Source organism: Mucor velutinosus, assembly GCF_035048745.1.
Source record: "Mucor velutinosus strain NIH1002 chromosome Unknown tig00001569, whole genome shotgun sequence".
Classification (NCBI taxonomy): domain Eukaryota; kingdom Fungi; phylum Mucoromycota; class Mucoromycetes; order Mucorales; family Mucoraceae; genus Mucor; species Mucor velutinosus.
Window position 1 is genome coordinate 1,425,393 of NW_027041921.1, and position 25,775 is coordinate 1,451,167.

At 41.8% G+C, this 25,775-nt stretch overlaps 10 protein-coding genes across 10 annotated transcripts; 7 read left to right on the plus strand and 3 right to left on the minus strand.

Moving 5' to 3' along the window:
- Positions 1-990: 990 nt before the first annotated feature.
- ATC70_012649 (uncharacterized protein) lies at positions 991-1,978 on the plus strand (the record flags this gene model as incomplete). Its single annotated transcript, XM_064831820.1, has 2 exons — positions 991-1,549; positions 1,602-1,978. 2 exons carry the CDS (start codon positions 991-993, stop codon positions 1,976-1,978), a joined length of 936 nt encoding a protein of 311 aa, XP_064678100.1.
- Positions 1,979-1,981: 3 nt separating this feature from the next.
- Positions 1,982-3,357, minus strand: ATC70_012650 (uncharacterized protein; the record flags this gene model as incomplete). Its single annotated transcript, XM_064831821.1, has 2 exons — positions 1,982-2,545; positions 2,596-3,357. 2 exons carry the CDS (start codon positions 3,355-3,357, stop codon positions 1,982-1,984), a joined length of 1,326 nt encoding a protein of 441 aa, XP_064678101.1.
- Positions 3,358-3,994: 637 nt separating this feature from the next.
- Positions 3,995-4,728, plus strand: ATC70_012651 (uncharacterized protein; the record flags this gene model as incomplete). Its single annotated transcript, XM_064831822.1, has 4 exons — positions 3,995-4,042; positions 4,103-4,171; positions 4,221-4,360; positions 4,419-4,728. 4 exons carry the CDS (start codon positions 3,995-3,997, stop codon positions 4,726-4,728), a joined length of 567 nt encoding a protein of 188 aa, XP_064678102.1.
- A 413-nt stretch (positions 4,729-5,141) lies between these two features.
- Positions 5,142-8,024, plus strand: ATC70_012652 (uncharacterized protein; the record flags this gene model as incomplete). Its single annotated transcript, XM_064831823.1, has 5 exons — positions 5,142-5,462; positions 5,516-5,634; positions 5,688-5,944; positions 6,003-6,810; positions 6,872-8,024. 5 exons carry the CDS (start codon positions 5,142-5,144, stop codon positions 8,022-8,024), a joined length of 2,658 nt encoding a protein of 885 aa, XP_064678103.1.
- A 304-nt stretch (positions 8,025-8,328) lies between these two features.
- On the plus strand, positions 8,329-11,436 carry ATC70_012653 (uncharacterized protein; the record flags this gene model as incomplete). Its single annotated transcript, XM_064831824.1, has 8 exons — positions 8,329-8,415; positions 8,476-8,633; positions 8,685-8,790; positions 8,841-8,969; positions 9,024-9,849; positions 9,907-10,066; positions 10,118-10,998; positions 11,078-11,436. The coding sequence occupies 8 exons, from the start codon at positions 8,329-8,331 to the stop codon at positions 11,434-11,436; spliced, it is 2,706 nt and encodes a 901-aa protein (XP_064678104.1).
- Positions 11,437-15,064: 3,628 nt separating this feature from the next.
- On the plus strand, positions 15,065-17,375 carry ATC70_012654 (uncharacterized protein; the record flags this gene model as incomplete). Its single annotated transcript, XM_064831825.1, has 3 exons — positions 15,065-15,356; positions 15,413-15,971; positions 16,025-17,375. 3 exons carry the CDS (start codon positions 15,065-15,067, stop codon positions 17,373-17,375), a joined length of 2,202 nt encoding a protein of 733 aa, XP_064678105.1.
- A 1,018-nt stretch (positions 17,376-18,393) lies between these two features.
- NAR1 (Cytosolic Fe-S cluster assembly factor nar1) lies at positions 18,394-19,356 on the minus strand (the record flags this gene model as incomplete). The annotated part of the gene is made up of 1 exon (XM_064831826.1): positions 18,394-19,356. The coding sequence occupies one exon, from the start codon at positions 19,354-19,356 to the stop codon at positions 18,394-18,396; it is 963 nt and encodes a 320-aa protein (XP_064678106.1).
- Positions 19,357-20,383: 1,027 nt separating this feature from the next.
- Positions 20,384-21,748, plus strand: ATC70_012656 (uncharacterized protein; the record flags this gene model as incomplete). Its single annotated transcript, XM_064831827.1, has 1 exon — positions 20,384-21,748. The coding sequence occupies one exon, from the start codon at positions 20,384-20,386 to the stop codon at positions 21,746-21,748; it is 1,365 nt and encodes a 454-aa protein (XP_064678107.1).
- A 756-nt stretch (positions 21,749-22,504) lies between these two features.
- ATC70_012657 (uncharacterized protein) lies at positions 22,505-22,843 on the plus strand (the record flags this gene model as incomplete). Its single annotated transcript, XM_064831828.1, has 2 exons — positions 22,505-22,734; positions 22,807-22,843. 2 exons carry the CDS (start codon positions 22,505-22,507, stop codon positions 22,841-22,843), a joined length of 267 nt encoding a protein of 88 aa, XP_064678108.1.
- Positions 22,844-22,970: 127 nt separating this feature from the next.
- Positions 22,971-24,304, minus strand: ATC70_012658 (uncharacterized protein; the record flags this gene model as incomplete). Its single annotated transcript, XM_064831829.1, has 3 exons — positions 22,971-23,070; positions 23,130-23,922; positions 24,205-24,304. 3 exons carry the CDS (start codon positions 24,302-24,304, stop codon positions 22,971-22,973), a joined length of 993 nt encoding a protein of 330 aa, XP_064678109.1.
- Positions 24,305-25,775: the final 1,471 nt, after the last annotated feature.

Consider the following 25,775-nt stretch of genomic DNA (forward strand, 5'->3'; position numbering starts at 1 on the left):
GAGAAAACGCAGCTCAAATGCGCTCAGATTCTATTGTACATTAGGCACACTCTTGACTAAAAAGGGATAATATCTGTATTGTACTTGCCCGTATATGAAATAGCTGCATGTATATGGATGTAGAGTATCACATAAAAATCAGATCCACAGATAATATAAAGGCTTTTCATGTGTAAGTGGAGGATCAAAATGAAAGTAGCAGTGTTTTGAAAAGATACACAAGTGTAACCGGTAGTGCGAGCTGCCGCTGCGCAGGTTGGTTTTTACTGAAGCGAAGAAAAGGTAGAGAACCATCCGAAGCATGAACTCTCATATGATTAGTGATTATATATCAATCAACAATCAGGATTCTTCTAACATGTTAGCTATTATTAATTTTGAGATATTAGCCAAAGGCTTACGGCAGCACGAGCCGTTTGAACGTAGGCTGGTTTCCACTGAAGCGAAGCGTAGGTCAGGAAACCACCCAAAGTGTCGAAAGGCTCGTTCATTATAAAAATATCAACGAGAAACAAGCGTCCTGTTGCTAAACGGGTCGAATTGACCAACCTATGCTCAAGTCAAGTGCGATATCCTGTTCCTGATCTATATTTTTGTACCTCAAAATCACATTGATCCGACGCTCTGCAACAATGGATTGGAGCGAGTCGTATCACAGTTTCCAAAGATGCAGGAAGTTGGACTCGGTTAATTTAGACAAGAGAAAGAGAGATCACAGCTTTGATGAAGGGGAAAGGGAAGCCAGCGCGAAGCAGGCTGAATACCCATCTTGTTTCATTGGATGCTATCTACTTCCCTCATGAATATCGTTGTTCTGTTTCATGGCTGTTCCATTTTTGAAGCACTAATAATACATTTCCAGACGTTGTCCCTTTTTCAAAAGAGTGTCCCATTTTCAATATTGCTGTCCCAGCTCTTTAAGACTGGCCCAAAACTTTTTCTTGCTGGCCCAACCTATTTTCTTCAGCTGTACTTTACCTATAAAACAACATGGTCTTTCATATCGAGCAATTCCCTGCTATTGTTATAGAAAATCTGGCTCTTATTTTGGAGCCCAAGGATCTCTTTCAGCTAGGTCTTGCATCCAAATCGCTCTATCAAGTTTTTATGGACAACAATGTATGGAAGAGCAAAACCTTGCACGACTTTGGAGACTTGTTCCAAATATATACCATCTTTACTACAGCAACAGGCTTCACTCTGGATTCTGCTTTAACCGAGAAATTTAGCCAAGAGCCTAGTGATTGGCGTAAATACTACTTACAAAAGAACAGCACAGTGAATGACAACGATACTGCTCTGATGGATCAAGCTGATCAAGAATACGCCAATGCACAAACACAGCTTGAATCATTCCAACAAGACGGCAATGTCGAAACATTGGTTCAAGTTGCTTGCAAGATGATGTGGATCTTGGACGTTTTTCCTGGTCATGCAGGATGCTACTATATTCTGGGCTTCATCCTGTTTGTGCTGAACAAGCTGGAAGAAGCTATCATTTTATTGGAAATGAGCAGAGCCGTAGATCCCAACTTTGAGCCAGTGGATGGTAAGTGAGTGGGGAGAGGCTGACATCATGTTTGATTACTGACATCACACAGTGTTGGAGGAGGAGATTGAGCGCATTGTCAAAGGATACAAAGGAGAAGAAGAGCTCTTGCGCGACAATCAACTATCAGAGGCATTGACACACGTATTGGAGGAAGTGTTTGGCAAGTTTGACGCAGACAACGACGGCGCATTGAATGCCAAAGAACTGGACAGTTTCATCTTTACTACAAACGGAGCACATCCGCCACCAGCATTCTTACGTCAAATAGGCCTTCGCTTTGGAGCCAACAAGAAGGGATGGTTAACAAAGGAGGGCTTTTTAGCATTTTATTTAGAGCAAACATTAGATGATCCCTCTGAAACGAGAAACGATTTGGGTGTTCATGGCTATGATCCTCAAACATTGAAATTAAAAATGCAAGAATAAAGCTCATGGCAATACAATCGTTTGCATCCAAGGCATATTCAGCACATCTTGCACGGTAATACGTCTATTACAATCAGGATTCAACATGGCGTACATGAGCGTACGAGGCTCTTTTGCCAGCTTGTTGAATGGGTCATATTGTCGTAACGGCCGTTTACGTAGATAGATGGGATAATTGGTGTCTGTCAACAAGGCGGATCCAAAGGGAACACCGTCGAATTTCATGCAAAATAGAATGATACCTGCAGCCCATACATCCACAGGTGCTGCCCAGTAGCCTTGATCCAAGAAGATTTCAGGTGCCATGTAGGGTGTGGTGCCGCAGAGTCCATCCGAGAGTCGGCTATGCTCTTGCCAGGCTACTCGAAACACATCCGCAGATCCAAAATCAGATATCTTGAGTACTCCCTTGTGCACCAGCAAGTTTTCTGGTTTCAAGTCTCGATGTGCAACACCCAGTGAGTGAAGGTAGTTGAGACCAAGCAGCAACTGTTTAAAATAAGCGTAAATCCTGTCGTCTTGTAATTTGCCTTGCTTGATGAGAGAATACATGTCGCCTTCTGGGCACTAGCAAGAACGTGTCAGATCAAGCCAGCTCTGTGGCGCTATTAACTTACAAACTCCATCACAATGCAGTATCGTTCATGGTCATGGTCCATGCGCACAAAGTCCAAGGTTTTAATAATATTTTTATGGTTCAGAGCAGATGCGATACAAAACTCGCCAGCTAATGCCTTCATATACCCAGTCAATGTCTCTCTTCTTTTGCGTTTTCGAAATATCTTGACAGCAAACACGGCATCATCTTGTTGTCGATGGGCTAGCTGTACGGTGGCTGATACGCCTGCTCCGATGCGTTTGTTGATCAACGTGCCATAGGTGCTCAAGTAGGGTGAAGCATCTCCAAATTCTTGGTGCTGCTGTGGCGATGATTGCTGGTTGTCGCTATGGAGTCTCAATTTGGAGAAGAGTCCACGCATGAACGACAGCTTCTGTGGTTGAGATACTTCTAAATCCGAGCCTTGATGTTCTTCTATACTCCTATTGCTGTCTTGTATAGAGCAAGAATCACATAGCGTCGAGTCGTCTTCATCACTGTAGTCATACTCATATTCATACAATGTCGCTTCATCTTGCTCTGCATTGTCGTCGTCGTCGTCGTCGTCGTCGTCGTCTTCTTGGTTTGTTGATAGTGATGAAGAGGAGGACGAAGTGTCAATGTCTTGATTCAATAGAATAGTAGCAGGAATGGCTGTCGTGGTGGCGATGGATGTCGCATGAGCGTCATTAGCTGGATCTGATGGTCTTGTGTTGGATTCAATAAAATGCCTAGTGATCTCTTGCGGAACAAAAGAATAGAGTTCTTTGCGCTTGTTCATCAAACTCGCAAAACGCACAAAATCAGAGATGAAAAACGAAAAGATGGATTATGCCAATGCAACATTCAAAATGGACCCTTTCGTCGTCTATTGACTTTTTTTTTTTTTGTTTGTTTCCATCTCACACACACACACACACACTCTCTCTCTCTCTCTCTCTCTCTCTCTCTCTCTGTCATTTACCCAAAAAAAAAATTGGAAAAAACATGGAAATTACATTAATGCCAGAGCTCGTCATCTGGATTAGATTATCATCGAGCACATTAGGCTAAAGCAAGCATCATCAAACTAGCATCAAATAGCTTGATTTCTTAACGCCGTGAGTAAATATCATAGCAGTTAGATCTGCCAACAAGACAACCGTCATGACAAGTGCTAAATTTTGCGTCCCTTGCTACGCTGTAATTAATATTTGCTGGCATTTCCTAGGTCAATCGCTAAAGATGACAGCACTAATTGTTTGTCGCACTGTAGAGACAGGCACACTTTAAGATTACTGATAGGAGAATCATGCTGGCACATTTGGCTGGACGGCATCCTTTTCGTCTTCGGGGCTATATATTTAAATTTTGTTTGCTTGTTCCTCAATTCCTCTTTTTTTTTTTTTCTTGTTTGCTACAACTTTAGCTTTATCAACATGGAGGCCCCTATTGTTCACTATAACCGTGCTGAATATATCGAGACCGTAAGTGGAAGGCTTTATTATGCAGAGACATCACGACATTAAGATACCATGTACCAACAGGATACAGGAAACAAAGTCAGTAGAAAATCAGTCATTTGTGGTAGTCAGAACATCATCCTTGGAGGAAAAGTACGTCTTGATCGATTCCGTCTACAAACAAACATTTAATGAATAGCAGACTATCATCCAAACAGATTGTGTGATTCGCGGTGATCTTCGTCGCACGGGAGGTGGGCATGCGGTAGTTATAGCTATTGGTAGATATTGCTTGCTATCTCAAAGTTCGGTTATACGGCCACCTTACAAGACATACAAAGGGTAGAGTAGGCATGCACATTGCAAATTTGCTTGATGTTGACTAGAGGGACATACAAAGCATCTTTAGTTACTATCCAATGAAGATTGGAGACCATGTCACTATAGGCGAGGGCAGTATTGTGGAGGCAGCCACCATTGGATCGCATGTCAACATTGGAAAGAATTGCATCATTGGACGATTTGCCATCATTAAGGATTGCTGTTCCATTACAGACAATACGATTATACCACCAAACACAGTTGTGCCATCATTCAGTGTCTATTCTGGATCACCAGGAAAATATCAGGATGAGCTGCCTGAATGCACACAGGAGTTGTACGAGAACAAGACAAAAGACTATTACGCTAAATTCATACCTAAAGATTAAATTAATAAAATACCACCAGAACCATCAAGACTCTACCGTGGGATCATGCGTGTAGGAAATGTGGGGGGGGGGGAGGGGAAGAATCTTGACTGAGACAGTGCAGTAGCTCACCAAGAGATACCACGAGTGATTACCTTTGAAATTAGAAAAGACAATGTGGTAGTGTCCAGGGCCACCGACTAGAAATATGCCTCGTCAATTACGCATGATTTCAATCTGATCCAAACGAATTCCTTTTTCCTTTTGACCCCACATTATGAACAAACAATGAAAAGCTTAATTCTGGCAGTTACCAGCCTGTCAAGATGGTAGGGATCCACCTAGGCCCTTTTTTTTATTGTATAAAGAAAAGGTGTCATCGATGATGTTGTCTTATTTGCATCTTCTTCTTCCTACTCATCAAAACAACACCAATGTGCCATCGCAGCATTTTGTGGTGTGCGGTAGCCTGTGTGCTCATATTTTGCACAGTCTGCATAGACGCAGCACAAGTCGATTTTGTACCCAATACATTTGTCATTGAGTTCGATCGACCCATCCACTCGTTTGCATCAAAGCGACATGTCCTTAGCAAAAGATCGATATTTTACCAGCAATTGGAAGCGTACAACATTAGCTACCAGGTTCGCCATGAATATGAAGTGATCAATGCAGTGTCCATTGCGTTTAAATCACCACAAGATTCCTCTCTGTTCTTTGAAAAGGCATTGGGTGTCAAAAAAGCATGGCCTGTGGTAGGTGAACATGAACACTGAAAGTGAACGGACGATTAAAACAAAAGATTTAGAATACGGTGTCCAAGCCAAGCGTGTATCATGCAAAAAGCCATGATAGCAATGATCATGTTTCATCGCTGTTTGAGCTCTACAATGCCACTGGTATTAGCAGAGTGAGGGATGAATTAGGGTATGTGTATACTTGGTGTTCAGCCAGATACCTAGATACTGACATCTCTGTAGCATCACAGGCCAAGGCATCAAAGTAGGTATCATCGATACAGGCGTGGATTATATGCATCCCGCTTTGGGCGGTTGCTTTGGTGAAAACTGTCGTGTTGCTTATGGCTATGATTTCGTGGGCGATGATTATACTGGAGAAAACACACCCAATCCTGATGACGATCCTAGAGATACATGCAATGGCCATGGCACTCATGTCACTGGCATCATTGGTGCAAGGGACACAACATTGCATTTTACAGGCATTGCTCCTAATGGTAAATTGTTTTTTTTTGCAATGAAGCTGTTTACTCGGTTGCTAATGCTCCTCTAAAGTTACTTTTGGTGCTTATAGAATCTTTGGCTGCTCTGGCAGCAGCTCGGACGACGTGATTATGAAAGCCATGGAAAAAGCCTACCTTGATGGTATGGATATCATTAATTTGTCGTTGGGAGATGTTGGATGGCCAGAATCGCCTGCATCCTTATTGGCTGACGAACTGGCCTTGAAGGGCATGATTGTATGTGCTGCTGCTGGAAACGAAGGGTCCAAGGGTATGTTTGAAGTCGGTGCTCCTTCACTTGGTAAACACGCCTTATCCATTGCCAGTGTTGATAACATGCATGTGCTCTCTCACACCATTCGACTGCAAAACAACCTCACATTTGGGTACTTGACGGCCAGTGGTGCCATTTTTAATACGACAACCGCCCGTCTCATTGCGTCGTCTGATGAATTCTTGGCTGATCGAGATGGCTGCGACCCACTCAAGGTGAATGCTATGGGGAGAATCGTCTTGATGAACCGTGGTGGTTGCATGTTTTCTCAAAAGATCCTAAACGCACAAGAAGCAGGTGCTATTGGTGCTATCATCTACAACAATATCCCTGGTCCAGTGACTCCATCGATTCCTGATGGCAAGGTGAATATTGACTATGGCGGTATCTCCAAGGCAGACGGTGATGAGTTGTTTCACTACCTCAAGAAAAATCCAGATGCTGACTTGGTAGAGTTCTTGAAGCAAGATTTGAGTTTCCCTGTGCCAACGGCTGGCTCCATTAGTGAGTTCAGTTCATGGGGTCTAGGGCCTGATCTAAGCTTGAAGCCTGATATCAGTGCTCCTGGAGGACAAATCTATTCGATGTGAGTATGCAAGCAAGAGTAGTAGCTTATAGCTGTTACTAACCATGCTGTTACTAACTAGATATCCTGTGAACCTTGGTAGCTATGCAACCCTTAGTGGCACAAGTATGGCTAGCCCCTATGTCGCTGGCGTCGTCGCATTGCTTCAGGAGTCCAGAGGCGGCAACCGTGCTATTTCTGCCAAGGAGGTGCGAACAATGCTGATCAACAACGGCCATCCTTTCAAGATCCTCAATTCTGAATCACTGGAATCTGTAGCAAGACAGGGATCGGGTCTTATCGATGTCTACCATGCAATCAAGTCGGATACCACCGTCTATCCTGAGCAGATCCGTCTCAACGATGCAGAACATAGTGCTGACAACAATGAATACACGTTTACTATCAGAAACAATGGTCGACTCGCCTCAGAATACTCGATCAGCCACATGGCAGCCAGCACTGCACAAGGATACAGAATGCAGGGCACCAGTAAGGCCATCTTCCCCCTCGAGAAGCCCATCATTCTCTCCAATCACGAAGCGGATGCCGTGGTCGACATTTACAGCCCACTTGTCTTGGTAGAGGCCAACGAAGAGCTCAATGTCACTGTTCGTATTGCACCTCCAGTCAACGCTGCATCCATACCACCCTCCATCTATTCAGGATACATTGCCATCAGTAAATGCAACGAACGAGAAGATGTCAAGTACGTGCCTTATGCTGGATTTACAAGCAGCCTTTCACAGCTCCCTGTATTGCTAATCAACAGTACAACACCCAACCTCCTCAGTCAACGCATCAACGTCTTCTCGCCTGCTCTTTTATCCATGCAACTAGCAGAGCCATCGCCACTCCTCAGTGTATCCGTCGTCAATGCAGCCGATATCAATCAAAACTACGGTCTCATTCCTGGCGGCTATTCAAGATATGTAGGAAAAAACAACATCGATGACCCTACGGATGTACTGATTATGTCTTGGTACGGCAACATTGCCACTACGCCGGAGCAAGCTTCATTGAGCCCATTTTCAAGACAGAGCAAGACACAGGATATCAAGGCGTCAGTAAAAGATCTCTCTGCTACAGCCATCAACGAGCATGTCTCTCAAATTGGCACCAAACTAGAGAAAGGTGTCTACAGACTCAAGGTGATGGCACTCAAGCCATTTGGTAACGAGGACAATGATCAGGACTATGACATTTGGTACTCACCAGAGATCGTGTTGGAGTAGTGTGCTGATTGTAGCTATTCAAATCCCGTTGGAAAAATTTACCAGTAGTAGAGCATACGCAGTTTATCTTTTTTTTTTTTTTTTTTACCTTTTCTTTCTCTGTATTAATTTTGCCTCTTTTAATAAACACCTAATCAATGGCTTTTTCTTAAGCTATTTAATACAAAACACACACACATTAATATTCTGAGCATTAATTTTTCGGTAATGGAGGCATCTCATGTTGTCATAAACAGCATACTCACCTACAACGTTAGGGCGTTTTTTCTCTTTCAATTATTAAAACATCAAGCAACAGACGACCATGGAAGGAAGGCCAAAGCGCTCCAACGCTGTAGAAAAAGACTATAGAGAACGGAAGCGAGTTCGAAGAAGAAGCAGTACTGACAATGTAAGGCATCATCTGTAAAATGGAAATATTTTGGATGCGTATCTCAATTGTGATGTGTAGCCCATTGCCGCCACCAACAACAAGCAAGTGAACACCAAGGCAAGCAGCACAAAGGATCAGTCCAGCAGCAAGGAAACAGAATCCAAAGAGGACGCCAACGTTCAAGGTACAATTGAGAGTATCTACAAAGAGTTATTGGAATTGAAGGATCCAGAAGAGTAAGCAAGCCTAGACACTAGAGATACAACGCATCACTCATTGTTCATTAGTGAGGAATACGACCTTTGTGGCATCTTTATGGAACTGCCTTCCAAAGATGAATATCCAGACTACTATGAAATCATCAGACACCCAATTGCATTACAAGTTATCAAGGTAGAGTAAACACATTATCGACGCGTCATGTCTCTAACCCATTTCAATAGGCCAAAATTGATGCACGCGAATATAAACAACTGGCTCAATTCAGAGCAGATATCGATCAAATGGCCACGAATGCAAAAAAGTACAATGTCAAGGGATCTCAAGTGTACGAAGATGCAGTTAAAATCCAGGTACAAGAGCACAAGTGATAATTTGAGTCTAGTGTGATTTACATCCAGCTACAGAAATTCGTGAAGCATTGGCAACCACAGTCCAAAGGAAAGGCGGCGGTAAAGCTTCCAGCGAAAACAGCGTCATCCTCATCGTCAAAGCATGCCAACACCACAGCAGCATCGAGCGCCACTACTTCACCGCCCTCCAAGATCAAAGCCATCAAACTGAAAGCAGTGGATAAGCAAAAGTCCAAGAGCAATACGAAGACGTTAATGGCAGCTATTAGTAGACGAGAAACGAAGCGATGCTTGGAAATATTAGCGGAAGATCCCAGCTTGGATCCAAATGAGCTGATATCCGTCGAAATGTTCAATGACAAATTCACCTGGGCACCACTCCACGCAGCATCCTATTACGGTGATGTCAAATTAGTAGAGGCATTAATAGCGAGAGGAGCCGACATTGAGCTGAATGACACATGGTATTCTGCAACACCACTGGGTTGGGCTGCATTTGGTGATAGAGACAAGGTAGTTAAACTCTTGGTGTCGAAATACAATGCAAATACGAAAGCAGAAAATGTGCATGGGCAAGTGCCCTTTGACGTGGTGTCGGATCAAGAAGACCCTCGATGGGTAGGGCTTTTTGATCAGCCACAGCAAGCTACCGCCGCTGCCAACACCAATACTATCAATTTACCACCTAAATTACAGCAACAGCAACAACAGTTGCAACAAAAGCAGCAGCAACAACAAGTGCTTCAGCAGCAGCAAGCGCAAAAGCATCAGCAATTACAACCTAATCAGCAGCCAGCATCACCAGCACAGCAACAGCAGCAACAGCAACAAATTGTGTTGCAGAGATTTCCACTCGCCAATACGAATAACAACATTGCAGGTAGGATTTCAACCACATTTGAAGCACACATGTACCAGCCTAAACATGTTGATACAGGTGATGGATCCATGATTAAAAAGAGAAGAGGCAGACCACCCAAGAGTGAGACAGACGCAGCCTCTGTTAGACCCACAGCAGAAATCGATATCAGTACGTTTGATCCTGTAGCTTTTGAGATTGAATTATTCAACGCTATTCGAACCCACACCGACAACCAGTAAGTAAGCTTCAAAAGACGTTCAATGCAGTAGTAATAAAACCCTCCTAGGGGCCGTCTGTATTCTGAACAATTTGAAGATTTGCCTGATCGCAGAGAATATCCAGACTACTACAAGGAGATCAAGAAGCCACGATCATTGACTGAAATAGCTGAAAAGATGCAGACCAAAGCGTATCGCAACTTGAATGCATGGATGGTGGATATGAAATTAGTGTTTGATAATGCGCTCAATTACAACGAACCTGGATCAAGAATATTCCGTGACGCCAAACTGTTGTTGCGTTTATTACATCGCCTCAAGGAACGTATCTTGGCACGCTTGTTGGTACCTATCAGCCAGGAAGACGCTGTGTTTAGCTTGGATTTGACCAGTCGACCTTTTGATGTGGATGCATTGAGTGAAGATAAACGTAAAATTAAACGGTTCCTGTCGAATAATAAGTCGAGAACACAGAGCAGTGAACCGCCTACAGATCATCAATCCGCCTACATGTTGCACCATCCCCATCTCCCACAGCAACAACAGCAAACACCTCAACAGGTGTTGCAGCAGCAAGTGATGCTTCAGCAGCAGCAACAACAACAGCAACTCTTATTGCAACAGCAGCAGCAGCGAATGGTAGCACAAGCTCCATCTCAACAACCTCACATAGGTACACCTATCATGATGATGCCCCCTCCATCATTACCTCTTCCACAACAACAGCAGCAATCACAGCAACAAGTTTTTGATGCCAATACCAACGCAATGGCTGCTTCCAATGCTGCTACTGCCGCTGCTGCCGTTGCCGCTGCTGCAGCTGCCTCTGCTGTCAACAATACTAACAAAGCATCGCCTTCCATCTATTCTGCAGATGTCAGTCAATCTTCTCCCAATTCACCATTTCCCAAAGCATCCAAAGAATTCTATGCTACATGTCAAAATGAATGTAAGTTTTGAATGCTGTCATGTTATCATATATATATATATATATATAAATATGGACTAATCTCCCTCGTGTGCATTAGTAAACCTATTTATAAATGAATTAAAAATCACAAGCCCACACAACACCACTGTCAACATGACCATTGACGGCGAATACACCAACCATTCCGTCTGTGTTCCTTCCAACGTCGAAACACTGTTGATTCAGCCTGAACTGGTGAAGGCGCTCAAGGCAGAGGAGAGACGACTCAGCATCATTGTGTTGCAAAATAACATCAAATTAAATACACCTACATTGGCTGAATGGCAAACGGTTCCATTGACACGAGGAACCAACATTATCAAGATCAATGTCACTGCGAACTGTACAAAGCCAGATTCAAACATTCCTGAATACAAGTCGAAAACCTATCATTTGTTTGTCACTCGTACCTGGTAATAGTCGTCGTCGTCGTGGAATCAAGGATGACGTCTTCGTCTTATAATTATTAACGAAAAAATGCAATAAAGAATATGGATCATAAATCTATGGATGCTGGTTGTACTAGTCATGTATGCCCAAGAGTGGTCGATGAAAGCGAAAATGGCCGTTGATTATAACTTGTTGGCATCATTTGGCAGATTTACAATGCATTGGCAACCATATGCGGGATTTGAAATTAGGTGGCGGACGATGTGAATTGGGATCTCATTTGACATTTTTTTGGAAAATTTTCAACTTTTAAAGAATTTTTTCGGCACAATGGCACTATCAAACACCAACGCTTGTCTATCAAGGCCTACGCAAAATTGGATGCTTTACACGGCTGTATTTTTGTTTTTTGAAAATCAAGCAAGGATCATGGTGAAAATTTGGAAAATTCGGTTTTTCGACTTTTGGCAAAAAAAGTCCAGAAACACCCTATAAAACACTTCAATTTAATGCTCTCAGATAATAGAGGGCTCAGTTTTAGGTATGGTATGTCTAGCAACACCTTGATGAAAATTGCATTTTACGGCAGAAAAATCCAATTTTTGTCGATCGACGATTTTGGATGAGGTATACCTCATGGAAAATGGCCATGTTTTTGATATTTGAAAAAAAAAACGTGGAAATGGATCAAATCGAAGTCGTTGCATGAGGTGATTCTTTTGGTACGATGTTGAGCATTGGAAACAGCCTAAAACGTAACAAGCACGTCGCCAAAGGTGCTGATTTTGGCGATTTTGCTGTGATTAGGCACTTACTACATATGTGCTGTGCCAGACGCCGGTGTAGAATGCATTCAATGGCCTGATACATGATTTTCAGCATCTCAAACGCATCATATACTGCAAAATTCCAGAAGAGATAGTATACTCATTGGCTAGAATGCACTGGTCCAAGCTTTGACAGTGCTACACGAGCTATCAATTGAAATCCCTCTGCTGCGCGCCTCTTAGCCTATTGTATCAAGATCCATCCGATGTATGAAGCATCTGTAGAGCTGTAACAATGCTGTACGTAGAGATTGATGCAGTGTTTGGATTACGTGTCAATAAACTAAGGAGATAAATCATTGTTGCGCGTTAAAATGCCAAAAATCTATTACATATCATGTACATAGACCAGTCAACCTCGCATTGATGGTTTACGCTTGGAAATTGCATTCCTTGCGTGAGTATGCATCTACCATCGCACTGATTTATATTTTCATATGACTTTTTTTTTTGCTGATTGAGCACAGTCTTTCGCGTCATGAAAACTACAATGCACACAATATTCATGTCAAGTACATAGTAGTTGTATCAGTTCAGGTACAACATAGCTAAAAAAAAAAAAAAAAAAAAAAAAAAACCACTCTGAATCTCTGATTTTGATTTGACATATGGTTTGTAGATGGTTTTACAATAACCTATGTAATTTAGCATGCTGTGGATAGAAACTATGCAAAGGATTGTACAGTGATCTCTGGCGTTTTGGTAACAATGCGTTTTGCATCCATCAAAGAGGTATCGTGTTTTACTATTTTTCATATATCAGGAAGAATGGCGTGCTATTGTAGAGTTCGGATTCTGTAGACAATAACACAACGATTTGGGCTGTGGGGATGGGGGGTTTGCGTCTAACCACAACTACCATTGATGGACAGAGGCAGGCTCTACTTATTGACAGGCTGCAATACACGTATATACATAATGCATTCTGCTTTCCCATATGAAGCAGTGTCTTTAATTGACATGCCTTTAATCTGTAAACCTTGTCTTCTTTTTCTTCCATTGTGTATTGAATTTTACCAGTTTCATATGCAAATTTTAGGTTTTCGTTTATACACTAACTTTACAAACAAAGCTCCAACATGGCTTATCAATACCAATCTCGACAACCGTTGTCAAAAAGGTGTGGACTACGGTAAACATGTTCATATAGTTTAATCATATCAGATCGCAATTTGTAAGCCGTGACAAAGGAGAAAAACCTCAAGTGAGTGATACCACGGATTTGAAGACAGAATGCCATTATTTTCATTGTCCACGAGGAAGGCGATGAAGAGGGGCAACGCTTATACATAAGGCTATTCAACTATATCTATGTAAAATGCAATGTCAATTTTAGATTGCAAGCGTTGGTTTATTGATTGGTGCAACTCAAATCGAATGTCAAACACAAGGGGCATAAGCATATTTTGGTTGAAAAGAGGGATGCCAACTACACGCAGTATGTAATGGAAAAAAAACGGTTCTCGGTGTGTAGCTCCAATATGTCAACGCTGCTAAATGAGCTAGTAATTGCGGCAGCAACACATGAAAAACGGTTTGGCATGCGCTATCGATAACATACGTAATTCAGGGTAAGGTAGTGTTGATTCAGCTTTTGTATTTCTTATTCAATGAAACCAAGGTGCTTTCATCGGGTAAATTTGGCGTAAAATGCATCCACGTTTCTTCAACTATAAGCTCATTATTCGAGCTGAAATAAGCACTTTATATCAAATTAATCCATGCTACAATGCAGCGTATTATCAAGACATTCTCTGGTAGCTTATTTCTCGTAATAATGTGATATAGCATACTTTATTACTAAACATTGAAGTTCTGAATGGGTGTATTTTACATGATCAGATACCTGGTTCATGTAACTTACGATAACTCAAACAATGCGGATTCTCAGGAAGTATCCTAGACTTCTGTTTTAGTCGGACGCGCCTAGGGTAGTAAATTGATTTTTCAAATCTATGTGATATATAGCTTACTGTAGGATTTATGGTAATATGTGCAGTGCAATGGAGAGTTTCAGTAGTACGCTTAACGTATGTAGCCCTGTTAATAGCAAGGGTTTAAAGGCCACCTCTTTTTTTTTTTTTTTTTTTTTAAGATCTTCAAACAGTAAAAAGGTTTTACATTCATTCAACGGTGATGAGAGATATGAGTATACTCATGTATCAATGCACAAAAGTGGTCTGATGTTGAGTGTAACCACAGCCAATGACAAGGTATTGCATTGTCTTTCTTGAATGAACTCCCTCACGTGGAATCCATTTTATCCGGTTGCTCATGCTGTATTGTAGTACATTGTATAAATCACACAAGACATCGTACTATGGTATCCATGACAAATACAAAAATGATTGGCTCTGATTTCACGAAGCATCAGTAAGCAATCTCCTATTGGATCAATTGCGTATAGCTTGAATATGTCTTTTGAAATAGCAATGCTACATAGAATAGCTTTCTAGCGGGATATCTGTATTTACATCCGTCAAAAAAGACAATATAGACAATGAACAGCAACGTTTGTATTATACACTAAAACTGCAACTCTTTATTTCCGTATTTAGATAGTAAGGTGAGTGATATCTCAACAAGCCTCGCTTGGGCCAAGGCTCATGTATCTTGAAATGCCGAGATGCGAAACAAATGCACAGTATTTTATGTATGGCCCCTAACGGTCTTAGATGGTTCCTAAAAGCAGTGATCTCGGAGGCGCTCAGAGAACTCTATTGTCGAGCTAATGAAACAGCCTGTCGATTTCTTGTATAAATACAGGAGAAAAACTTTCGATCTACCAACCGATATATCAAGCCTTATATTAGCAAACATTTACAACAATGAAGACAAGTTTTATCACTTCATTTGTCAGCCTTTTCGTGGCTGCTCAGTTGGTTGCTGCTGCTTCTGATCCCAGCACTGATGCCGCTTGTGCTCTCACTGGTTCTACCAACGACGGTTCTGTCAATGCCAAGGATGAACAGCTTGCTCAATTCACCATTGTTGACAACGGTGGACAAGAAACATCTCAATTTGGTGTCAAGATCAACAATTCTGACAGTTTGAAGGCTGGTTTGGATGGTCCTTCGCTGCTCGAAGACTTTCAACTGAGAGAAAAGATTATGCATTTTGGTAGGTTTCTATCATACTTGCGACAGTCGTCCGATTATCCTAACATGTTGGCATAGATCATGAAAGAATCCCTGAGCGTGCTGTTCACGCTCGTGCTGTTGGTTTGCACGGCTACTTTGAATCCTATGGCGACTACTCCAACATCACTGCTGCCAGTTTCTTGAGGAAAAAGGGAAAGAAAACTCCCATGTTTGTTCGTATCTCTACTGTCCTCGGTTCTCGTGGCTCTCCTGATACTGTGCGTGATGTCCATGGTTTCGCTCTTCGTTTCTACACTGATGAAGGTCTCTTTGACCTTGTTGGTAACAACGTACCTCCCTTCTTTGTGCATGATGCCATCAAGTTCCCGGATCTCATTCATGCTGGTAAGCCTCAGCCTGATACTGAGACTCCTCAAGCTGGTACTGCTCACGAAACTGCCTATGATTTCTTTGCCGAGTTCCCTGAAACCATGCACACTGTTCTCTGGGCTCTTTCTGGTCGTGGTATCCCTAGATCTCTTCGTCAAATCGAAGGTTTCGGTGTCCACACTTTCCGTTTAGTCAACGAGCAAGGCGTCTCTACTTATGCCAAGTTTGTCTGGAAGCCCAAGCAAGGTCTCTCCAACTTGTTGTGGTACGTTGATTGTTTGAAATGCTACCAAATTATGTACTCACATTTACTCATAGGGATGAAGCTCAAAAGATTGCCGGTAAAGACATTGATTTCCATCGTAACGACATGTACACTGCCATCAAGAAGGGTGATTACCCTGAATGGGAATGGGGTGTTCAACTCATTCCTGAAGAAGACGTCAACAAGTACGATTTTTCTCTCTTAGATCCCACCAAGCTTGTACCCGAGTCTTTGGTTCCCTTCCAGCCCCTTGGTAAGATGGTTCTTAACCGCAACCCTGACAACTACTTTGCCGAAACCGAACAAGTAACTTTCCATCCTGGCCACGTCGTCCGTGGTGTTGGTTTCACCAATGATCCTCTTCTCCAAGGCCGTCTCTTCTCTTACCTCGACACTCAGCTTAACCGTATGAGTGGTCCTAATTACATGCAATTGCCTATCAACCGTCCTCTCAACGTCGTCCACAACAACCAACGTGATGGCTTCATGCAAATGCAAATTCACAAGGGCGAAGTCGCTTATTTCCCCAACGGCTTGCAAGGTAACACTCCTTCTATGGTTGATGGCGACAAGGGCGGTTACATTGAATACCCTGAGAAGATCAACAACGTTACCAAGATCCGTGGACGCTCCTCCAAGTTCTTTGATTTCTACTCTCAACCTCAACTCTACTACAACTCTTTGACTGCTGCTGAGAAGCAACAGTTGATTGATGGTCTTCGTTTCGAAATCGGTAAATCTGCCTCCATGGATGTCCGTAAGAGAATGATCAACCAACTTAACCACGTTGATAACGACATGGCTCGTCGTATTGCCTACACTATTGGCGTTGATCTCCCCGACAAGATTGTTGAAAACCAAAACCAAACCTCTGTTGGTATCTCCATTGAGGAGTATCCCAAGGCTGACAGCATCAAAACTCGTACTGTTGCCATCCTTACTGCCCCTGGCTCTGATAACTCTGATGCTCAAGCCATGTACGATTTCCTTGAAAAGAAAGGCGCTTACCCCGCTTTTGTTGGTATTCGTCAAGGCACTCAAGATGGTCTCAACATCACTGAGTCTTACCTCACTACTTCCTCTGTTCTCTGGGATGCTGTCTACGTTCCTGGTGGTAACAAGTCTCTTGAAGTCATGACCTCTCGCTCTTCCTTGTTCCCTTATGACGAACCCAAGATGTTTGTTCTCGATGCTTTCCGTCACGGTAAGCCTATCGCTACCTCTGCTGAAGGCTCCAGGCTTCTTGAGTACGCTGGTGTTGATATGCCTCCTGCTGGTAACTCTACTGCTGAGATGGATGGTGTCATTGTTGCTGATTCTGAAGCTAATGCTGAAAAGGCTTTCGAAGCTGCCCTTATCCAACAAAGATACTGGTCTCGTTTGCCCTTGGATTCTGCTATTTAAATTATATTATTCTATTTAAATACTGTACTATTTATCATCATAGTTACTCATTCTTTCATTCTAGATTTATTCTAATCATCCTTTTCTTTAACTTATTAATAAAATCAAGTTATTTATTATTTATAAGAGTGTTTATGCTTGGGATGGCTCTCTGCCTTTGCTTCGCTTCGGCGAGAACCAATTTGTGAAGCGGCAGCTCGCGCTACCGATCGCCTTTGCGTATCTTATCAAAATACTATTACTTTCATGCTGACCCTCTACCTACACATAAAAACCCTTCATATTGTCTGTGGATCTGATTCTTATGTGATGCTCTACATCCATACACACGTAGCTACTTCATATACGGGCAAGCAACATATTGGTATTTCCCCTTTTTAGCCCTTAGTGTCCCCGATACAGCAAAACCTGGGTGTATTCGTGCTGTGTTTTCTCGCGTTCAAGACCGTTTTAGATTATCAGAATAACACCAAACAATTGCTCTCATCAGGCAGTTACTTTCTGACACCTTTGCTCAACTTTTTGGGGATCAAAAAAACATGGTCAAAAATCGACCAAAAAGCATGAGATACCCCTCATGGTTTTCATTGAAAATCAAAAGATCGCATTTTTTTACCCTGGTAATGAAGACTTTTACCATGGTATATCTTGAGTCAAAATGTTTCTCTCGATTCAAAGCAACTTCTGAAACCACTTAAATGAGACTTTCATATGCAAAATTTTGACATTTTGACGAGAAACCTCTTTTCATATTTTCATAAATTATTCAATAAGTTTATTCAAAACACCTACGTTACTTGGTACCATTGGATGCGTCTTGAAAAGTACTCCAAGAAAGCTTAAAGGAGCATTTTTTTTTTTTTTTTTTTGTAGGGGAGTTGTACTCCATTTTTTATTTAAAGTCCTCTAAATGTCATGATGAGGGAAGAAGAAGACTGGATATATTTTTAAAGGCAAGGAAATGAAAAAGGGAAGCAAGGAAGTGGAATACGACCATAAAATACGTGGGGGTACATACTTACAAATCAAACTGTAATTCCGATTCCAATCGAGACAGAGAACGGGCAATAGATGTGTTAACGTTGAGGGTGACAAAAGGGACATGGTCGAAGATGGAGCGCCAGTGGGCTTGCCATATACAGAGTAGACTGGTAGCGAAAACTTGGTAAACGGTAAGCTCTGGAAAAGGTAAGGAGGCAGAGCGAGTGGGTTCAGCTATGGATAGAGTTTGAATGCCGTGGAGGAATGGGAGAAGGACGTCGTCGGTCATCGGTGTGTGGGATAGGTATGTAGTGGCAAGGAACCGCCATACAGCGAGTTTGAGAGGACAAGTAAAGAAGAAATGTTGGATATCCTCCGGGCTCTGGGTCAAACAGAGAGGACACGAAGGTGAAGGGTGAGTTGTGGGGATGAAGTGGTGGAGGATCGATTTGGAGGGAATTTTTCGATGGATAAGTCTATACCATACAGTTCGGGATTGTAGGAGAATAGGTAGTTTCCAAAAGAGGCGCCATTGGGAGGGGGAAAGAGGTGAAGTGTTGATGGTGGGCATGTCAGTGGAAACCAAGTGTTTGTAGTATTGAATACTGTTGAGTGGCACTGTTGAAGGTAGTGGTGTTATAGGTTTGATAAGACGGCGAATGAGTGGGCGGATGTTGTGGGGGTTGGCACCAAAGGAGGCACTGGTAAATGAATGGCGAGGGGCCTGACGGCAGAGAGCGAGAAAGAATGGTTGGAGGTAGATTTGGCCTTCCTCAATCCAACGGGCAACTCGATGAGATATTCTTGGATAATGGCAAAACTCAAGGAAGGTCCAGTTTCTAAGACGGATCACTTGTAAGTCGAAGTCAAAGGTAAACACATCTATTGCGAGCAGTTTCTGGACGGCGTGATGTCGGTCAAACAGTTGATCTGGAGCTGTGAAAGAAGAGAAATGGGGGTGAGTAGAAGGGAGCTTAAAGGAGCATAGGGTGATCGTCATACTTTACTTAGTCGAATCTGCCGTAATAGTTCAATCGAGTCGAAAAACGATCAATATCTGGCCAATCTAAAACAGACTATGATTCTAGGTTTGAATTAATTTTGGCTTGTGGGGCCAGCTGGCAAATTCAATGCCCCCTCTAACCACGAAGGCAATACAATTATAGATGCTTTTGAGGCGTATGGAAAGTAGATGGAAAATTATATAATGCTATCAATAGCATGCTAGTTTACTTGCATTATATATTTAATAACGCCAGTCTATCAAAATGCTTGCTAGTAGATCAGCTTCTTTCGTTTTTGATGAGGTTTTGAAAGTGTTTAGGGATCATACATTTATTACGTTACGATGAGCATTTCGACTCTTTGGGTGGTTTCCTGATCGACGCTTCGCTTAGATGGAAGCCAAACTACGTTCAGGTGGCTCACGCTACTGCGGATCTTTTGCTAATATTGCAAAACTAATAATAGCTAAAACTTGAGAAGAAACTTGGTTGATGATTGATAGTGATTTAATATAAAATGTCTAATCATATATAAACCATGTCTAGCAACTCAGTTTTATATTAGGTTTGTAAAAGTGTCTAGGGTCTATAGATTGATTATGTTATGATACTTGCCAGCTTGAACTTTATTTGGAGGCATTTACTGTGTTTGATGCTCCTCTTTGGAAGCTCCAGAAACCTTTGGGTGTGTGAGATGAATTGGGAGGGGGAGGTAACGTGAAATCAAAAGAGCAAAATTCACAGAATGTGTCTGGAGAAGATCTTCATGCAAAATTGATTGTTTGATGGCCAGCGTGCATGTAGATCAAATCAACTTTGATACAGGAGTACAATTTTAGTTATTGCCTCTGATGTCATGAACACAATCTATCATGTTGCTGCAATGAATCAAGTCAATGAGGGAGGCACGCAGTGAATATTATAGTACCAATAGTGAGTCGGAGTCAATGCAGGCATTGATTTCTGATGAGCAGCCCAAAATGTTGTCTATCCTCTTTCTTCTCTTCTCAACACCACTTTCAAATGCGAGATTTACCAGTGGAAATACTGATTAAAGTATTTGGCCATCTTTCCCGTTCAAATAAACTGCAATGTGCTATCGTTTGCAAATCATGGTGCGCAACAGCATTGTCAGTCTTGAATAACACCATCCATCTCAGAAACACCAACGATACCATCATTCTGTTTGAAAAGCTCTGTCAAAGAAATAGCTCAGTTCAAGGCTCCACCATACGCCATCTTTCACTGTCTCACAATAGTCGGCTCGCTGAAGCCCAGATCAACAGAGTGGTATTTTTGCGTATCTTGAGCGAATGTACCAACCTCAGAACGCTCGAGTTCAAGGACGCCACATTTGATACAGCTTACCTGGAGTACATGATTCGATACAGAAACACCTTACATTTGGATTCATTGCAATATATCAACGGGCAATACTCAAACATCAACAGCTACCTTCTTGTAAACTGGCATTACCATCAGCGCATTAATCGACTGCACCTCTTAGTGTTGAATAGCACCTTTAATGGATTTGAATACGCCAACAGTTTGAACTCGTATCTGGATCACTTCAAAGCACTGACAACTTTGAGCTTAAAGTTCAGTTGTACCATCTATATTCATAGCTTGTTATCCGCATGTCCCCAGTTGGCGTCATTGCAGCTGATTTTCGCCTCCTCGTCAAGCCGTCTCAGAATATACGAAGACAAGACCACCATTCAACAGAACAATGGTCCTTTCCAGCTCATCTATTTAGATATGAGCGCTCACCACATCAGCCAGGAGCTGTTTGAATATCTTCACGATAGAGCAAGTGATCTCTTCGAATTGACAGTAAATCACAGCGCTTTCGAGAATTTGGCAGCAATCGATAACGCCTTCAATACAGCACTTGTAGTGGATACAGTCTTGCCCATTAGACGCATCATATTTGCAGACGGCTTTAATGTATCTCGCAGTGTAGTCCTAGGACTCAATGAGAACTTTCGTAATTTGAGAGTGATTGTCTTTCATTCATGTGGTTTGAATCGTATTGTGGATAATAACAGCAACCTTACATTGAACTTGAGCGAGTTGGAGCTAGACTACTTATCTATTGATTTCACCACCATCCTCTCATTCAACACCCAAGTCAATAGCATGTCAGTAGCAATCGAGGCTCAAAATTCTGAGGACACTGTATTCTATAGCAGAACAAGCAAGTGGAGTAGAGCTCATTTGTTTACAAGAAATGACACTAGTCGATATACCAGCCATGCCGCTCAGAGAAACAGAGTTCGCTCGGCAAAGATATCTGTCATCACTGTTCAAGTTTACTCGCTGCACCATTTACATATGCACGGCGAAGGAAATCACAAGATATTCAGTCAAACTATCTGCTTGGACTAGCTCTCTGCCATATTTCATCGTTATATTATACCAATTATTAGCTGAACAAAATTCCATGTACTGTTGCAATGCGTGTTGTGCAAGATAATCCCATTTCCTGGTCAGGGCTTGTATTGTTTACAGCATAAATCAACTCAAAATTAAAAACACATCTTAAAAAACCACTGATTCTTATAGATCAACATGAGGTATAGAACGGTGTTGTTCGTGGAGAATGTCCAGTATACTTTGGAGTACCAGGAACATTCATTTTGTCAGGACATGCGCTCTTCCAATGCCGATTCATGTAACATCTAGTGTAACTGACTGCATAAAATAGCACCGGTTTCCATCAAAAGCTTAGATCAACCAAAGAGCAGAAAATAGGGAGTTTATTTTTACCCTATCAGCATGTCCTGTAAGCAACAATCATCTTTGGTATAATCCTTGTTTCAAAAGATAACGTCGGAACATTCCGACTGGCCTCTCTTGGCTAATAGTATTCTAAGTAATAAAGGAGCAAGATTTTTGTTTAGGAAATGGCAGAATAAATATATTCTGAAACATTCAGCAGAAGATTGTTTTCTGAACATTTTCAATTCAACCAAAACATCAAATCACACAAATGAGGATCATGATCCAGTCATGCAATGTTTTTGATAAGCTAATAGGGTGTGGACATTTGGACTGGGGTTTAAGCAATCTGGTCAGACAAAACGCTTGCTTTTGCAATTCTTCTTTTTTTTTCCTCCATCTTGACATATTTGACATTACAGCATGCGTACATCCTTGTTTCTACTTTTGGTTGTTGCCATTTCTACAGTCTTGTGTACTGTTTCTGCTGCCGAGAGTGATAATGAAGCAGCCCCTCGCCGCAGAATTTCAGCTAATCCTGATGAATTAATTGGAAAGCAAGATTCTTCTGAAAATGTCAACGTTGATAAACATTTTGTTGTCGACAAGGAGTCTGATGATAGTCCTTTCATCAAGGTGTCTGAAAGCAAAGAGTAAGATCGATTACTACATTTCTAGTTTAAAGTGTTTTTTGCTAACCTCACTTTTTTTTTTATCTTATATAGACAAGTTGAAGATGATTCTGCATTTGTTCCAATTTGAAAGCTTTCAATGAATAAAATTACTGTTTTAATTTGAATTGATATCATTGTTTTTTTTTTCTTTCTATGTATTCAAGCTGTAAAGGAATGAAAATGTCATATTTGAAGCTAGCAACTCGTTGCGCTATCTACTTTCTTTCGCAACCTGAGCGAGTGGTCAATTCAACGGGACAGGTAACTTCCTTGAAGGTCATAGTAGGGTTATCAGAGTTCTTGAACCAGTTGAATCTATTTCAAAATGTCAGTTTCAGTTTCAAGTTTATCTGCTTCTATGTTGACATGCTTACCTCCATTTACAACCAGCTTGAAGAGCAGAGGGAAGTGAAGCACAATCAGAGACAGAGCTGACACCACCATATCTAGCTCCCCAGCCATCATTGGGAGCACCCCATTGAGCAGCACAGCCATTGAAGATACCAACACCACCACCAGGCATTTGCAAATCAAAGTGGTTGGAACCTAAATCACCACCAGTGTTGGTAACTTGGACAACCATCTTCTTTCCAGAAGCAGCACCAGAGGTGAAAGTCAATTCGTAACAGCCGCAGCACCACCCGGCTTCATTGGAACCAGCAATGGATGCAGCAGCGAAACCGTAAGCGAGCTCATCATTGACAGCCCAAGGTTGGTTGTTGTTACACATGAAACCATTGCCACCGTTACAACCGCTTTGAGCATTGGCATCCAATAAAGAGATACCGTTGGAAGCACAAGTATCGACAGGACCAGTGACAGAAGCTTTTCCGGGCCAGCTGCAAGAAGCTTTACAACAATCCCAATAACGAGTGGTGGAGCCACTACCGGATTTACCGCCAGAGATAGCCTTGTAGCCAGCAGAAGAGGAAGCGGAAGTAGTGGCGGCGGCAGTAGTGCTAGTTTTGGTGGTTGTCTTGGTGGTAGTCGTAGTGGCCTTGGTAGTAGCTTTGGTAGTAGTTGTAGATGCCTTAGTAGTAGTCTTTTTAGTGGTTGTGGCATTGTTGTTGTGAGATCCTGGAAGACATTGAGAATAGTACTTGTTGCCTTCTTGAGCTACACAAGTTGAGCCACTTTCGCAACAGGTAGGGCCACTCCATCCAATGCCTATATTGTGAGGATTGAGTTAATATCGAATGCCGAAACTTGGTAAAATGAATCATCTATACCACCACATTGACCATAGACAGAACTACATGATGATGAGGAGGAACTCTTGGAATTGGGAATGCACTGAGAATAGTACTTGTTATTCTCTTGAGCAGCGCAAGTTGATCCAGCATCACAACATGTAGGACCAGTCCAGCCAATGCCTTTATTGAAAGAAAGTGATGGGTGTAAATCATTGGGGGGGGAGTGCATTTGAAGTGAAATTGAACGTTTACTTACCACCACATTGACCATAGACAGAGCTGCAAGAAGCAGCTTCAGCAGAAGAGCTGAGAGCGAGTGCAACAGCGATTGAAGTGATAGCGACAGTGAACTTCATATTTTATTGAACGAGAAGGAATGGAATGATTTGGATGAATTTGAACAATTTGTTGATTCGAGACATGGCTTATATACACTTTTTGAGAGGATGTACCAAAAAGTAAATGAAAATGTGCTTGTACAAAGGATAAATTACAACAGTGCTTCTCATTAAGATATGTTTATTGTGATAATTTATCGATGTTACCTCGGCATTTTCAGGATTGCCCTTGGTGTTACATTTGGTGTATGGTCTCGACGTTTGCCCTGACATGTTGAAAGTGTGGCGGTGCAAGCTGATCATCTTGTCGTATGTTGTGCGACAAAACATGAAATTTATTTCAATTCATTTGCAACTTGTGTAATCTGAAAACTAGGAGTAAATGGTGCACTCTAGCAATACGACCTTCTTTTTTGATACATTTTGTGTAAATGTCAGTTTCTGCATACATATCGCATTATGTTCGTATGATGTATGCAGGCCTTAGCTCAAGCATGTGGTGGTGTGGAGACCCAATAATCGCATTTGTAATATCGTAATGTAAATTGAATAAGAAGGGGGGGGGGAGCATGAACTAGATTTTAAGGCATTGCTCTCTATTCTATCAGAGCTAGAAGGTTAGCAGTATTGAATGGTATATACAAAAATTTAGAAAGAAACATGATTATTTGTCTAATCACCCTCCAATGTCTATTGCCTGTACATTTTGACAAAATGCAATTCAGCAAGACGTAGTATTCGCCATATGACAACGAATGGAGCTTTACACAAACAAATTCTCCGAGCTATTTATGGTAGCGTCTACTATGTACAGTACCCATCATTTTCAACGCATTTTATATTGGGATCTCATGTTACGCTTCATATATCTCGAGATTCCTGTGTCCCAATTTGATTCTATCAAAGGAGAGGAAATAGCTGTAACAGATGCACTACATATGTGCAATAACTTGATAGTATTTGCGTCTTTTTTCATACGTAGCTTGATGTGTTCTTTGCTGCATCGTAAATGCAATCACCACAAATTGATTCTCTGTAACCAGCATTCTGTACTTGTTGCTTACGTAATTCAGTAAGCGCAAATCTCTTCTAAATCAGCAATCAATTGCTACAAATGCGGTTTTGTATCACTAGCGTACTATAGTATTCAACAAATTACTTTGAATTGCCAGCAAATCGCTCCAGATCATCCAGAAATGCGTATATCTGATGCAAGATTTGACATGAAATAATCTAGTTTACTCGTAGATCAGTTTTCTCGATTGATTTTGCAACAAGTTCGTAATCATACATGCAAAATGTCTATCCAGATCTCTAGAAAACTAGTTCATAATACAAAGGAGTCGATCAGGTTGAGAAGCAGTTTTTATCGATGCAGTTGCTACATCGAAAACCTCTCAAAATGTAAACAGTTGTTTGCGAAATGTAGCTACCATAATAGGAGATGCAGGTTACAATGCAAACCGACTGACTCCTCTCTCTCTCTCTC